Source organism: Sinohyriopsis cumingii, chromosome 16 (assembly GCF_028554795.1).
Source record: "Sinohyriopsis cumingii isolate HCF-2022 chromosome 16, ASM2855479v2, whole genome shotgun sequence".
Classification (NCBI taxonomy): domain Eukaryota; kingdom Metazoa; phylum Mollusca; class Bivalvia; order Unionida; family Unionidae; genus Sinohyriopsis; species Sinohyriopsis cumingii.
The window spans coordinates 29,967,446-29,984,381 of NC_142976.1; the positions used below are offsets into that span (position 1 = coordinate 29,967,446).

At 32.2% G+C, this 16,936-nt stretch overlaps 1 protein-coding gene across 1 annotated transcript in view; it reads right to left on the reverse strand.

Moving 5' to 3' along the window:
- The window catches only part of LOC149780131 (vacuolar protein sorting-associated protein 52 homolog), a 77,539-nt gene that overhangs the window by 52,545 nt on the left and 8,058 nt on the right, over positions 1-16,936 (reverse strand). The window contains exons 2-6 of the mRNA XM_089936906.1: positions 15,946-16,018; positions 12,834-12,886; positions 11,967-12,042; positions 4,695-4,762; positions 773-886 (exon numbers count right to left, since the gene is read on the reverse strand). Coding sequence (XP_089793032.1) covers positions 773-886; positions 4,695-4,762; positions 11,967-12,042; positions 12,834-12,886; positions 15,946-16,018 — 384 coding nt within the window. The remainder of the gene's footprint in view (positions 1-772; positions 887-4,694; positions 4,763-11,966; positions 12,043-12,833; positions 12,887-15,945; positions 16,019-16,936) is intronic.

The window sequence follows — 16,936 nt, forward strand, 5'->3', positions numbered from 1 at the left end:
CATTTTTCAGCATATTATATGCTATACATGGTGAAGGAAGAATCCAGGAAAATCAAAGGAAGAACCACCAACCCACAGAAAGCTACTGACCAGCTTTCTCACATATCCACATTAACCAAGCCCATGACTAGAACTCAATAGACAGTGATGAAATATCAGTGATCTGTAAAGGTGTGCACTTTATACCAATCAACCACCTGGGGTCCTTATTAAGTAGGCAAATGATAAGGAGTTTACTCATGTGAATGTTACCCTGCCCATTCCACATCTTCCCACATGATGGAGATGAACCAATAGTAATAAAAGGTAAAGAATGCTTCTAAAAACAGCATGAGACCATTACGTAGTCAACAGGCATATCCTGATAGTGGCCTTATTATCTACCATAGCAATCCACTGCAATTTTAGGTTGATCATCCTGACAAACTAGTATGGGACGGACAGATGTATGGGTCAATGGTGGGAAGAACAAAATGTTCCACTTCAAAAACGAAACAGTCAAAACTCTTTGGTTGAATCTCTTTCCTGTCTATTTTAAAACAACTCTGGTTGTGTCTTTTATCAGTCTATTTGAAAAGAATTCTGGTTGAATCTATTACCTATTTAAAAAGAACTCTGGTTGAATCTATTATCAGTCTATTTTAAAAGAACTCTTTGTGAATCTATTACCTGTTTATTTTAAAAGAACTCTGGCTGAATCTCTTACCTGTCCATTTTTCTGTTTGGTTTATTCCCTTATCTGTCTATTTTTCTGTTTGGTTTATTCCCTTACCTGTCTATTTTTCAGCTTGATATTCATAGCAACAGACTGTTCCTGAAGGGATTGTATCTCACTGCTTATACTGCTCAGGTCTGACTGGAATCCATGTAGCATATGCTCCATTCTCTGTCAAAATAATGTATAATGTCATTCAAGATAAACAGACTGTCAAAATAATGTATAATGTCATTCAAGATAAACTGTCAAAATAATGTATAATGTCATTCAAGATAAACAGACTGTCAAAATAATGTATAATGTCATTCAAGATAAACAGACTGTCAAAATAATGTATAATGTCATTCAAGATAAACAGACTGTCAAAATAATGTATACTGTCATACAAGATAAACAAACTGTCAAAATAATGTATAATGTCATTCAAGATAAACAGACTGTCAAAATAATGTATAATGTCATTCAAGATAAACAGACTGTCAAAATAATGTATAATGTCATTCAAGATAAACAGACTGTCAAAATAATGTATAATGTCATTCAAGATAAACAGACTGTCAAAATAATGTATACTGTCATACAAGATAAACAAACTGTCAAAATAATGTATAATGTCATTCAAGATAAACAGACTGTCAAAATAATGTATAATGTCATTCAAGATAAACAGACTGTCAAAATAATGTATACTGTCATACAAGATAAACTGTCAAAATAATGTATAATTCATTCAAGATAAACAGACTGTCAAAATAATGTATAATTCATTCAAGATAAACAGACTGTCAAAATAATATACAATGTCATACAAGATAAACAGACTGTCAAAATAATGTATACTGTCATACAAAATAAACAGACTGTCAAAATAATGTATCCTGTCAAACAAGATAAACAAACTCAAAATAATATACAATGTCATACAAGATAAAAAGACTGTAAAAACATGGTATACTGTCATCCAATATAAAAAGCATGCCAAAATATTGAATACTGTCAGGCAAGATAAACAGAATGCCAAAATAGTGTATAATGCCATACAAGATAAACAGACTGCCAAAATAAAAAGCATGCCAAAATATTGAATACTGTCAGGCAAGATAAACAGAATGCCAAAATAGTGTATAATGCCATACAAGATAAACAGACTGCCAAAATAAAGTATACTGCCATATAAGATAAACAGACTGTCAAAAAGTGCATAATGCCATACAAGATAAACAGACTGCCACAATAAAGTATACAAGATGAACAGTTCAAATCATGTATAGTATCATACATAAACACACTGCAAGACTAACAGACATAGAGCCAGAGAGATTAATATGCAGACTGATAGATACATTATGGATGGATGGATGGATAGACAGACAGATAGATATGGAAAGTCTAAGCCGATGGATGGATGGATAGACAGACAGATAGATATGGAAAGTCTAAGCCGATGGATGGATGGATAGACAGACAGACAGATATGGAAAGTCTAAGCCTGTTCCAGCAATTAATATATCTTGCTGACAATGATATTTAAATTGGACTAAAATTTATGAAACACCATTCTCTGCTAAAACAAAATATAATACCATGCTAAAGAAATATAAAGAGTTACATCTATAACAAAGAATATTGTGTTAACAAATTATTTTTTTTAAGTGTCCTTTTATATTGAAACTGTAAAGAAAAGCAGCAGATATACAACTGTACATAGATTAACAGGCATCTGGATATTGTATGACATCATCATATATAACAGGCATCTGGATATTGCATGATGTCATCATATATAAGAGGCATCTGGATATTTTATGACATCATCATATATAACAGGCATCTGGATATTGCATGTCATCACATATAACATCCAAGTGGAATTAATTACAGTGTCATCACATATAACATCCATGTGGAATTAATTATAGTGTCATCACATATAACATCCATGTGGAATTAATTATAGTGTCATCACATATAACATCCATGTGGAATTAATTATAGTGTCATCACATATAACATCCATGTGGAATTAATTATAGTGTCATCACATATAACATCCATGTGGAATTAATTATAGTGTCATCACATATAACATCCATGTGGAATTAATTATAGTGTCATCACATATAACATTCATGTGGAATTAATTATAGTGTCATCACATATAACATCCATGTGGAATTAATTATAGTGTCATCACATATAACATCCATGTGGAATTATAGAGTCATCACATATAATATTCATGTGGAATTAATCAAATCTATGTTGAGATGGCACCTAGAGAAGAAAATCCCACTCAAGAAGGACACATTATTTACTCGCCCATAAAAGTATTATTTTACACACTAATGTGTTGTGCAAAGAAGAATGAAAATAATTTAAATTCAAACATTGAATCCTTATAGATAACAAATATGTCATAAATTTTCAGACCATAACATTATATCACCTAACCCTTATCTGGAAATCAGATTACCCACACAAAAATATCTACTGTTAGGACTCTATAGTCCTAAACTAAGTAACAGAAAGACGCAAAACCAACATGTTTTGCAAAACTTAGCAAATACATTAATTGTCTAAGTTATAAAAAGATAATTTTAAGAGTAACTTAAAGTATTATGCATCAAATCCAAAATAATTCTATCACAAGTCCAAAAGAATAGTGATCTGACTGAATTCCAGGTCCTCAAATGTGCTAAAGTGCCAGAAGTCTCAAATATGCTAATGTGACAAGTCTTGATGCATCACCATGGCAATGTCTAGAACTCCTTTGAATGAATTCACAATAATCCCAGAATAATTTTTTGTCCACAGTCAATGGACACTATGTAATTCCAATGAATGATCCAAACAAATGGTTCATCTCAAACTTTGTCTACACACAGCTTTAAACACATCTGCAGACTGATATTAAAACAAGAAGATAGGAATTATGAATGAATTACTTATCAACTCTTGCCTTTATACACACCCATATGGCTCTATATCACAATATTTTCCTACTCGATCCATGTCAAACTACTCATGTGACTTACGTTACAACACACCATGCAATAACAGAACCCTCCAAACTTGTAAACAGATTTATTATTACAATTGAGTTTAAACCTTGTGGACACCTATTTATAGCTTATATGCAATCTACAATGATGCACCAAAAGTAAAAGACACTATATATATATATATATATATATATATATATATGCATGGACATAACACAACACAAAAATTACTAAAACTAAAAAAGAATACAAAATATTGCAAATATCTATCACATGGGTGAGAATTAATTTATAGCATTTCTCTATGATGTAAGTGAGAATTAATACAAAGTATGCTGTCAATGTCAGTGAGAAAAGGAAATCCCAGTTGAAAGGGTTACATTATTTATCTTCTGTACAGATGAGTGATAAAACAACCCAAAGATATTCTGCTACAGGTGTTTTACCCGACACTGAATGTTTTTCTAACTCAAGTGTTTTGTTTTCAAAAAGGAAAGTCAAATATCTCACTTTATCCTATCTTATCAATGACTTACTTTACAAGGCAACAATGAAGTTGTGTTCAACAGCATAAAGTCATCAAAGTACAACATACTGCATTATGTTGTTACCAAAGCCTGATATGTGACCCAAGACAACAAAATAATACAAGTGAACTGAGACAACCTGACTGAGACAAGAAAATGCAAGGTCATAAATCCATATGATATCTCTGGTAAGAAAGTCATATTCCAATATGTCTTCCACACAAAGGTTAACTGTATCACACACATAATAAAGTGAGAAGAAAAATATCTCACCTACAGGACTGTCACACAGTCTGCTATCTGTTTATTAGGACTGGCAAGAGAAGTGAGAAGAAAAAATCTTGCCTACAGGATTGTATCACACTCTGCTATTTGTTTGAGAAGAAAAAATCTCACCTATAGGATTGTATTACAGTCGGATATTTGTTTGAGAAGAATAAATCTCACCTCCAGAATTGTATCACAGTCTGCTATCTGTTTATGAAGACTGGCAATATTCTGGCTCTCCTTAATGTCTGGCACCAGATAAGGAAAAAACAAAGTCTGAAATTCTTTTCTTTTCACCATTTGCATATATGTTTTCACTTATTCCATTAAGAATTATGAATTTGCTATTCATTCTTGCATGATGCTGTGAAACAGTAACACTTGCCTTAGTGGTAACTTGTAACAAAGAGTCACTCATATGACATGAATTTAAATCTAGACTTTAATTTGTCTTGAATGCATAACATGCCAAACCAAGAGAGGTAGAAGCATAATTTTTGCTAATATAAGTGGCAAAAAGCATAACTTGAGCACAAAAGGTGTAATCTATGTATTACAGATACTAATATAAGTACCTTTACTTCAATGATACTTGAATGAGACTGCAACATCGTAGCTAATGTATTACGTGCCATAATTACAGTACACCATATCAAAACTGTACATTTATTTTTACTTGTAACCTGGATCAAACTAATCATCAAAATAATTGGCAAGAATGGAAAAAATCCATGTGGATTAGAACCAGAATACAAACACAAAATGTCCTGAAAAATTATTTATATTTAACACTCACTTTAACTAGACTATATGCATAACTTGTGCCAAATTATCTAAAAATGAAGAAATTTTGCAACAAGCACGATGAAGTGCTCAATCTGAGTTCTGTATTCATCTTTACAAATTTGTAAACCGGTCTTGATTTGTCCTTCTTCTGATCAGACATGTTTTGAAGTTTAAAAAGACCTATCTGCTCTAATAATTTTCATCCACAAATCAAACAGTAAAAGCCCGTTTTGCTTAAAATCTGATACCGTTTTCTTTAAAAGTACATTATTTATTTTTTAAAAGTACAGACTAGTTCTCTAACTTGATTATCAATATAATGAATCTGCAAGGCAAAGCTTCACATTAAAGAACCCATCTGTTTTCTTGGAAATGTGTCATATACAGTTGCTATAAATAGAAAATTAGGACAGTACATGTAGATCTTTGACAGATTAGCTCTTATACTAAATTTATGCAGCAGTCTTTTTAGAATATTCTCAGAATTTATGATGAGTGTAATTTTAAAAAATGACAAGATAAATGACAAGCACAAATGTTTATTGATTTATTTTTATTTTTTAATATTCCAGAAAAGCATAATCCATACAATGGTGAGCATAGGACATAATTCAGTGAAAAACACATAATGCATATGCCTAAAGCATAATAGCAGACATGTATGTGAATCCAGTAGTCTAAATGGTTGAAATTCAGATCTCACTTAAACTGACCAATCAAATGCCTTACATCTAAACTTAAGACCTAGTATGTTGTGTGTCATATCATATTATTAGTCATTAAACTAACCAAAGATAACTAGTCTGCCATTAAACTGACCAGATAATCAGCCTGCCATTAAACTGAATAGAGATAACCAGTCACAGACTGTGTCAACAATAAATGAAAAATAAGGGTCAGAGATATATCTTTGACATTAGTGACAAAGAATCATCTGAGTTGACTATATATACATTGAAAACCTTATCTAACACTCACCCTGGCACTAAGACCACCTCATTACAATGGTCAATAATTGATGATAAAAGTGATTTTTTTTACTTCTGTATTACCATGTCTCACAACCCTAAAACTAGGATCAACTGATACTACAATTACAATGAATAATTAAAAATTTGTTTCAAACAGCATTTTTGCTAAGTTAATGTAATTAGTAAAGTAGTTCAATCAAAGATGCAATATATTTACAAAACCATGCATGTTCATAATGCTTAAAAGTAACCTGTGACTATTTAGGAAACTTATTGTCCTTTTCATTTTCAACATTTTTGTTCATTTGGATGTTATTCCCACAAAATACTACTTAAGCAACAGCTTGATCATAAAGGTGTTTTGCATGAAAAATATGGGTATTTTAAAGCATCTGAGGTACTCCTGTAATGTTAGACTGGTTCCCTGATGAGCTCCACTGAACCTGATGTGAAACCAAATCAGACATACAAGGACAAGCCAATAGGCAGTTCTGACTGCAATATTCATATTTTGTAAATTTTGCTATTTTTCCATCAGTCCATAATTTAAGGGTAATTGTAGTAAGACATGTTCAGATTGTAAGGGTTGACAGGTCTGAAGGTTTTTAATGAGCCAAAAACAAAAAATCAAGCTATAAGACTGTGTGCTTGGTTCTTCACACTTTTTCACTGCTAAGAGAACATTACAAAAATAATCACTTCATTTGTACTCCACCACACGCATTTACTTGCTACCATTGAAAATGTGAAAACTGTGTTAAACATTATGTCACTTTTCATGTGTGTCCTATCATCAATACATAACAACATTTAATGTTATTATAGTTATGTGTGTCCTATCATCAATACATAACAATATTTAATGTCACCATAGTTATTTGTGTCATATCATCAATACATAACAATATTTAATGTCACATAGTTATGTGTGTCCTATCATCAATACATAACAATATTTAATGTCATCATAGTTATGTGTGTCCTATCATCAATACATAACAATATTTTTTGTTTTCATGGTTATGTGTGTCCTATCGTCAATACATAACAATATTTAACGTCATCATAGTCATGTGTGTCCTATCATCAATACATAACAATATTTTTTGTTTTCATGGTTATGTGTGTCCTATCATCAATACATAACAATATTTAATGTCATCATAGTCATGTGTGTCCAATCATCAATACATAACAATATTTAATGTCATCATAGTTATGTGTGTCCAATCATCAATACATAACAATATTTAATGTCATCATAGTTATTTGTGTCCAATCATCAATACATAACAATATTTAATGTCATCATAGTTATGTGTGTCCTATCATCAATACATAACAATATTTAATGTCATCATAGTTATGTGTGTCCTATCATCAATACATAACAATATTTAATGTCATCATAGTTATCTGTGTCCTATCATCAATACATAACAATATTTAATGTCATCATAGTTATGTGTGTCCTATCATCAGTACATAACAATATTTAATGTCATCATAGTTATGTGTGTCCTATCATCAATACATAACAATATTTAATGTCATCATAGTTATGTGTGTCCTATCATCAATACATAACAATATTTAATGTCATCATAGTTATATGTGTCCTATCATCAATACATAACAATATTTAATGTCATCATAGTTATGTGTGTCCTATCATCAATACATAACAATATTTAATGTCATCATAGTTATGTGTGTCCTATCATCAATACATAACAATATTTATTGTTTTCATGGTTATGTGTGTCCTATCATCAATACATAACAATATTTAAAAATATTTAATGTTTTCATGGATAAGTTTGCTGACAACATACCATACCCTTGGGATACTGAAGTTAAATTGCAATTTAAGAACAATCCTAGGTTCAACTGCCTATGCAAAAACCATTCTGCAAACTTTTTATATTAAGACCACCATACAAGTAAGACCATTTTCATTTCTGTACATGAAATGAGCCAAATAATGAACCCTTATATTAAGATCAACATACTAATAAATCCACTTTCATCAAGTCCCACTAGTAATCTTATTAGTAGTGTTATCCATTACTAAACTGAATCACAATGTATTACAATCAGCAGTGATTTCTTAAGAATATTCCAAATGTTCTCATGAGGGCATTTTCAGATTTTACGGGGGAACAATTTTATATCAGAACATCTAAGAATATGCAACTAATAGTATGTTTCATTAAATGTGTGTAATCAATAACAATATATTAGAAACCCCATAATGTATGTTTTAATAAATATGGGTGTGTGTATGATAAACAATGTATTATAAATTTATTATACAGTGTGACCCCGCTATAGCATGCTCCGTTATAACATGAATTCGGATATAACATGGTCGTGGTGTGAATCCCAAAATTTCATACACATGTAATTTTTCGTATACACAAAGAAAAAAAAAATCTTTCTTAAAAGTACAAAAAAACGTAAAGACTTTATTTTGGGGAAGAGATTGCAAATAATACGAGATGACTGTGACATGGCTCCTGAAATTTTATATGTATTTCTCTCGTACACGAAAAAGTAGTTTTTTCTTCTTAAAAGTACGAAAAATAATGTGTAAAAAGTTTATTCTGGGATCGCGTAGGGTTTTGCCAATGTTGCAATATACCATCTGGTGAATTTCTTTATTAGCGACATTGTTGTCTGTTTAAACTTATATATACAATCATTAGTTTGGAGTGGACAAATTCAGAGGCCCCATGAAAGGAAAATGCAAACTTGATATAAAATTAAATTTATCTATTGTTACATAAACAAATTCTTTGTTCATATTGACAAACCATCTAAACAATGCATTGTTATATCATAATCCGCTTATCTGGACATTTAGCATGAGTACTGTATGTTGTGAGATATCTGCTTTTTTGTTGTTGACATTTCTTGTAACCGAGATCAACCAGACATGGCATTATCTCGTAATCTATCTTTCATCGAATTTTCAGCCACTTGCTAGTAATTAATATATTTGCATAGACCGACAGTTGTCTATGGATGGTAAGTAAAATTCTGCTTCTTTTCACTCAGAATTAAATCTTTCAGAACACTCACAATTTCTGTAATAACCCCTGTCATCAGACCAGAACACATGCGTCTCTATCTTCCATTGACCATTTGTTAAATTTCTGATGCATGCGTGGAAGGCAGCATCACGCTGCTACCACAAATGTAAAAAAACCCAACCCCACATCTTATTTATTGGTTTAATCAATAGGCAGGAAGGAACAGTTACCTGAATAGACCAAAACGATGGCCAATTCCTTTTGAAATAGTTTGCTGAAATTTAAAAGGAAACAGATTACCTTTGAAGCACTGATTGTTATGAAAAAATACTCAGCAAATGGGAACAAAATCAGTCTCAATCATGCAATACAATTATTTGATGCAGTAGCCACAATAAGAAATGGGCATGTTTTTGGTTCTCCACAGCTGTTCTTTATCAGTGACTTCAATAATGCATGCACCCTTCATCAAAGAAAGCTGACTACAGTCTTCAATAAAAACAAAGAACTATTTTTGAAAGGAAGTCAGTACCAAACTTAAATAGAAGTAATGGAATCGGATGGATTTTTGCATTTTCTAATGTGAATGGAACACATTAACTGTGCCATAAAAGATTCATTTTTGCAGGGAACAAGTTTATGCTTACGAATGCTACCAACAGTGGCTTAAAATGCAAACTAACTTTTACCGACTTGGGATGTACTGAAACGTAAATGTGCTTCGCCAATCGTTACGTGATTGTGCTATGTTTTTCCACTGAATTCAGACCAATATGACATGTGACAAAATTATTCAATATTTTAAATTTGTGTGTGCACATTTTCGATGGAATCACTTGTACTGTGGATTCAATGTATGTGATGAGAATTGCAGCTGAGTACACAGTGTTGATACTCTATTCATGCTATACATTAGACAGGTATATGTAAACAGTATTCATGCATATATATGAATTTGTGGTTCTCTAAATAAAGTAAACTATTATATATGCCTTCTCTGTTTTCACTACAGGTGTATTTCTCATTTAATATGCATTGATTTAAGATGGTAATTGTGCCAATGACATGTATTTTACCACCCGCATTTATCACCTACCCCCCCCCTTCAATTTTTTTTTCATATATGCATCATTTTCTATGGCTAACTGACCTGGTTGCTTATAACATGGTTTGGTCTATAACATGGTCAAGTTCTATGGCTCCTAACTACCGTGTTATGGCAGGGTCACACTGTAGTAAGTTTTAACAAATATGTTTGTGTGATAATGTATTATAAAACCCATTAAAGTGTGTTTGAAAAATGTGAGTGACAAATAACAATGCATTATAAATCCATTATACTATGTCTGAACAAATGTGAGTGACAAACAACAATGCATTATAAACCCATTATAGTATGTCTGAACAAATGTGAGTGACAAATAACAATGTATTATAAACCAATTGTAGTATGTTTCAACAAATGTGTGACAAATAATGTATTATAAATCCATTAAAAAATGATAAATAACAATATATTATAAACCCATTTTAGTATGTTTCAACAAATGTGTGTGCGATAAACAACATGACAAGCCTGCTGATGAACCATATTCCAAACATGGTCTACATGACAAGCCTGCTGATGAACCATATTCCAAACATGGTTTACATGACAAGCCTGCTGATGAACTATATTCCAAACATGGTTTACATGACAAGCCTGCTGATGAACTATATTCCAAACATGGTTTACATGACAAGCCTGCTGATGAACCATATTCCAAACATGGTCTACATGACAAGCCTGCTGATGAACTATATTCCAAACATGGTCTACATGACAAGCCTGCTGATGAACTATATTCCAAACATGGTCTACACGACAAGCCTGCTGTTGAACCATATTCCAAACATGGTCTACATGACAAGACTGCTGATGAACCATATTCCAAACATGGTCTACATGACAAGCCTGCTGTTGAACCATATTCCAAACATGGTCTACATGACAAGCCTGCTGTTGAACCATATTCCAAACATGGTCTACATGACAAGCCTGCTGATGAACCATATTCCAAACATGGTCTACATGACAAGCCTGCTGATGAACCATATTCCAAACATGGTCTACATGACAAGCCTGCTGTTGAACCATATTCCAAACATGGTCTACATGACAAGCCTGCTGATGAACCATATTCCAAACATGGTCTACATGACATGCCTGCTCATGAAACATATTCCAAATATGGTCTACATGACAAGCCTGCTGATGAACCATATTTCAAACATGGTCTACATGACAAGCCTGCTGATGAACCATATTCTATTCCAAACATGGTCTACATGACAAGCCTGCTCATGAAACATATTCTATTCCAAACATGGTCTACTTGACAAGCCTGCTGATGAACCATATTCCAAATATGGTACACATGACATGCCTGCTCATGAAACATATTCCAAATATGGTCTATATCACAAGCCTCTCATGAACTAAGTTCCAAATGTGACCTGGGTGGGATAAAATGTAAATGAAATAAAAGTAAGTAAACAACTTTAACATTGAGGTTAATCTTGAGTGTGGATGTAATGCAAAATGGACTGACACACACATGGATGACAACATGATTACCATGTCAATCTTCTGTTAAGGCAGACTGAACAGCAAAGGATACAGTCTTGAATGGAAGCATTTTCAACCTCTTGCAGTTCCTTTTGAATTTCTTTTGAATACTGCCTCAAGTCCACGCCCTGCATTGGATGAAAATGAGAATGGTACCAAAAAGGCATTCTCACATACTTTAAATAAGAATGGAACAAAAAGGCATTCTCATATGCTTAAATGAGAATGGTACAAAAAAGGCATTCTCACATGCTTTAAATGAGAATGGTACAAATTAAGACATTCTCACATGCTTTAAATGAGAATGGTACAAATTAAGACATTCTCGCATGGTTTCAATGAGAATGGTACAAATTAAGACATTCTCACATGGTTTCAGTGAGAATGGTACAAATTAAGACATTCTCACATGGTTTCAATGAAAATGGTACAAATTAAGACATTCTCACATGGTTTCAATGAGAATGATACAAATTAAGACATTCTCACATGGTTTCAATGAGAATGGTACAAATTAAGACATTCTCACATGGTTTCAATGAGAATGGTACAAATTAACACATTCTCACATGGTTTCAATGAGAATGGTACAAATTAAGACATTCTCACATGGTTTAAATTCATGAACTTTTGCAACTTTACTGCATTATCAGCAACAAAAATTACTACTTGAAATAAATAAGAATCAATATCATCTTAAACAGGAGAAAAGTTGCAAATACTGATTTGATAAAATCTGGAAGATTCATACACTTCATTGTATAAATATAAATGCCAAGAAAAGGAGAATAATTCTCATTCATTCAAAAATACCATTGCTATATTAATAAAAAGAGATTTTTAGTGCTAAATTTTGCTTTTCTGTTTAGTAGTATTCTTTCTGTGAGATCTTTGTAATGTTTGTACAATATCATATTACCTTTTTCAAAGCTTCCTTCACAATATCATCCTCAAGATTTTGCTGGATGTGAACTGTGGAAAAAAAAGTATAAATATATGTATCAACTGTTAAAAATAGCTGTATTTTCCTTCTAGGAAATCCATAGTGATATTGTTATTCTCCAACCAATGTTATCACTAATAATATGAATTGTGTTATTTATTTAAGGAATCACAATTCTGCTTAACCACATAGCAATCTATTTCAAATTCTGATATGTTGACAGTTGGATTTATTTGCATCACAAACTTATTGCATTATTTAGGTTAATATACAAACATCATATTTTTATTTGTGTCACCTATAAGTATATATCAGGTCCCTCCCATAGTCTCAGTGAGCTTACCATAAAAAATTGTGTTATCTGAGTGACCCGATGAGATATGGTGTTTCAAGTTTTAGTTTTCAAAAAGCAGTATTAAGTAATTTAATAATCAGCTATCTACTTGGGCACCATTTGTAGATTTTTTTAAAGACAATCTGCTGTCTTTTACCAAAAGTATAAACTTTGTATACAAAGAGAAACATGTGACCTATGAATAGGGAACAAGGCTATTTCTGTCCTTTATGTCTGATTGGTTACCTGCAAAGAGTGGTCACTTGTCATTTAATAATGAGCTGTCCCTTGCTCATGCAGATTAATGCCACAGTGGTTAACTATATAGATGTATGCATTTGTTTGAAAATTTAAGCCAATTTATGGAATATGCAATAAATAAAAACAAAACTACTTAATGTCCCCCAATACTCCTCTCTGCAGATCATGACATTGACCCAACTCACAGAATCTGGACCATAGCAGAGGGATTGGAGGTGGAGGGAACTCTAAATGTTGCCTGAAACACCATAATGCATAAACAAGTACACATGTACTGGTTTAATGATAATCAACAAACACTAAACATTTAGAAGAAAAACACAATTTTGTGAAGCACACAAAGCATATGTATATTTGAATTTTATATAAGGTGTGGAAACCTTCAATATTTTGTCAGAATTTTGGTAAAAGAAAAATATGGCCCATTGTGGCTAGTGGAACTTGAGTCAGAGCAAGTGCTGTATATAATATGATTACCTATTAATGAAATGGAATGTAGTCAGTCCACAGCACTGAGAAAATCATGAATTTGTTGGGTTTTGAAAATTCTAATATTATGGTCTTGATTCATTGCATGGAAATTTGATCCTTATATTTGGCTTAATGATGGTAATTAAATATGGAAGTGTTTAAAGAGAAAAGCAAACTGGGTTTTTGTTTTTGTTTTCATTAAAAATCAAGAATACCAAATATAAGTCTAAAATAATGTGTGACTAATAAGGGGTTTTCCAGAAGAAGAAAAAACATTCATGGGACCCTGGAAAGGATCTTCCAACATGGAGTAGTGAGCCATGGATGTAATTTACAATTATGTACCATTTTCATATGAACTCTGCAAGTAATCACAGTACCCTGGCAAATACTTTTGTTAAAAAATCTGCCATCACTGGGTATTATTTATGTTTAAATGGAACAATCCTAATATTTAATATATTATCTGCCATTAAGTAATGAATATGCAGGTGAAAACATAAAAACAAATAAATTTGACACTTCAATATAGTAATACAACTTTAAGGTGTCAGTGATTTTCAAGTTTTGCTGGGAAATACAGTTACTGGGTTTATTGGTGTGCATCTTTTCAAAAGCACAATCAATACATGGTTTGACTGGGATAAGCCTGATTTAAATTGTATGAAGTTTTCTTTTAGAATCCCAAATATACAAGTCCACCTAACATACTGATGTGTACCCATATACAGTATTATGGATGCTATTTTAGTGTGCATCAGAAACCCACAAACAAGACTGTCCAAGTTTTTAAGCTCAATACTGAAAAATAATTACCAGCACTATCTGTCTAATATTAATTTGCTTAAGGATTTTCATTTTTAATCTTTATAGTCTATCTTTATTTTATTTTTTCAGATTCAAATTACGTATTATTTAATTTAACCACTAAGGTATAAGTTTTATACTCATTTGTATCATTTTAACCACTAAGGTATATTGTTTTACTAATCTGTATCATTTTAACCACTAAGGTATATTATTTTACTAATTTGTATCATTTATTTTATTGAAATTTAATGTTTCCCGTATTTTAAAATTTTGTTTTTTAAGTTTTCATGCTTCCAAGGGGGAAACTTTTCTTCACAGCACAAAACCTGTGAGTACCTACGGGACTGATCATAGATTACTTCCCCTGCTTAATATGCCAACTGCTATTTCAGCCTCCATAGTGGTAGAAAAGTGAGGTACAACATTAATTAATTAATAGGTGTGGATTTTGTCCGTTAATGAATCCATCCGAGATCTTGATGATATTAGCATATATATTAAGTTTGATTGAAATACGGTCAGAAATATGGCTTTCAGAGTGGTAGCATGCTTGGATAACTATTCAAATTCACACAATTAGTATCGACAGACTTTGCTGAAGTCTGAAGTCAACATGATATATTCCAAGTTTGAACACAATCAGATAAACAAATACAAGTTTGAATGAATTAGGATCAGAGATGTGGACTCTACAGTGGTAAAAACCAATTATTGAAGGACAAATGATTGGTCAATGTACAAAAGATGCTGCTGAATGGATGCAGGGCCAAGCAATCCTGCAGGTCACTACACTTATTCACTTAGCCTTATGGCAGTGTTAGCTAAAAATTATAAAAGAAATCCTGCAAGTCACTCAACTTACTGACTTGACCTTAAGGCCACATGAGCTGAAATTTAAAAAAATTATGTAAGTGACTATACTTTCTGGCCCAATGAGCTAAAAATAAAAATCCAGGAGGTCACTATACTTACTCACTTGGCCTTTGGCTGTGTGAGCTAAAATTCCCTAGATCTACTATACTATAGGTCACTATACTTACTCACTTGGCCTTTGGCTGTGTGAGCTAAAATTCCCTAGATCTACTATACTATAGGTCACTATACTTACTCACTTGGCCTTTGGCTGTGTGAGCTAGAATTCAAAATCCAGAAGGTCCCTATACTTATACTACAGGTCCCTATACTTACTATACTACAGGTCCCTATACTTACTATCAACTTCATCAAGCAGAAAGTCTTCTGATGTAAGGTCAAGGTCACCAAGACTGAAGTTTAATGCAACATCCTGAAATAAAAATTCACAAACAAGAAATTATACATGTAATTTATTCTTGCAATAAAATTACAAAGGAATCACGTCTTAAATAAAGTGTAAGCATCACATTTAACAAATCCTTGCAAAATCTTGTTGCCTAGTTAAGTGTAACTCCTGACAGAACATAGGACACTCTTAAAATAATACAGAAATCTGATTACAAACTACAAATGCTGTTGTACTTTACTGAAAATCATACTCAGGGAGACTGCCATCTTTGAAAGAAAACCCACCTTTAGATATGAACATTTCTAAGTTGAATCAGATTTCAATTTGTAGCAAATAGTAAGTCCTGTACCCAGACAAAACTACTCATGGTTATACATGGTAAAGCTACCGACTGACTGCGAACCATGTCTCATTAAAGAAGGCAATGTTGTAATAATTGCAATGGACATACAAATTAGCCCATCATGTTAAGGTGAGGTTCAACATGTGCTCTAAATGTCACTATGTCGTTTGTCAATTATGCTGAGACTAGAGGGCAGGACACTCCCACCACATCTCATGAAGGGTAGGTGCAACCAAGTAGTGATGCTACTGTGAATCTAAAAGTTGCCTACTGTTTTTCTTCTTCTCTTTTCACAGTATCATAATAACAATTTCTTTGCACTACATGCATATCAGATCAATTATACTTTATACTACATGTATATCAGATTAATTACACTTTATACTACATGTATATCAGATTAATTATACATTATACTACATGTATATCAGATTAATTACACTTTATATTACATGTATATCAGATCAATTACACTTTATACTACATGTATATCAGATTAATTATACATTATGCTACATGTATATCTGATTAATTACACTTTATATTACATGTATATCAGATCAATTACACTTTATACTACATGTATATCAGATCAA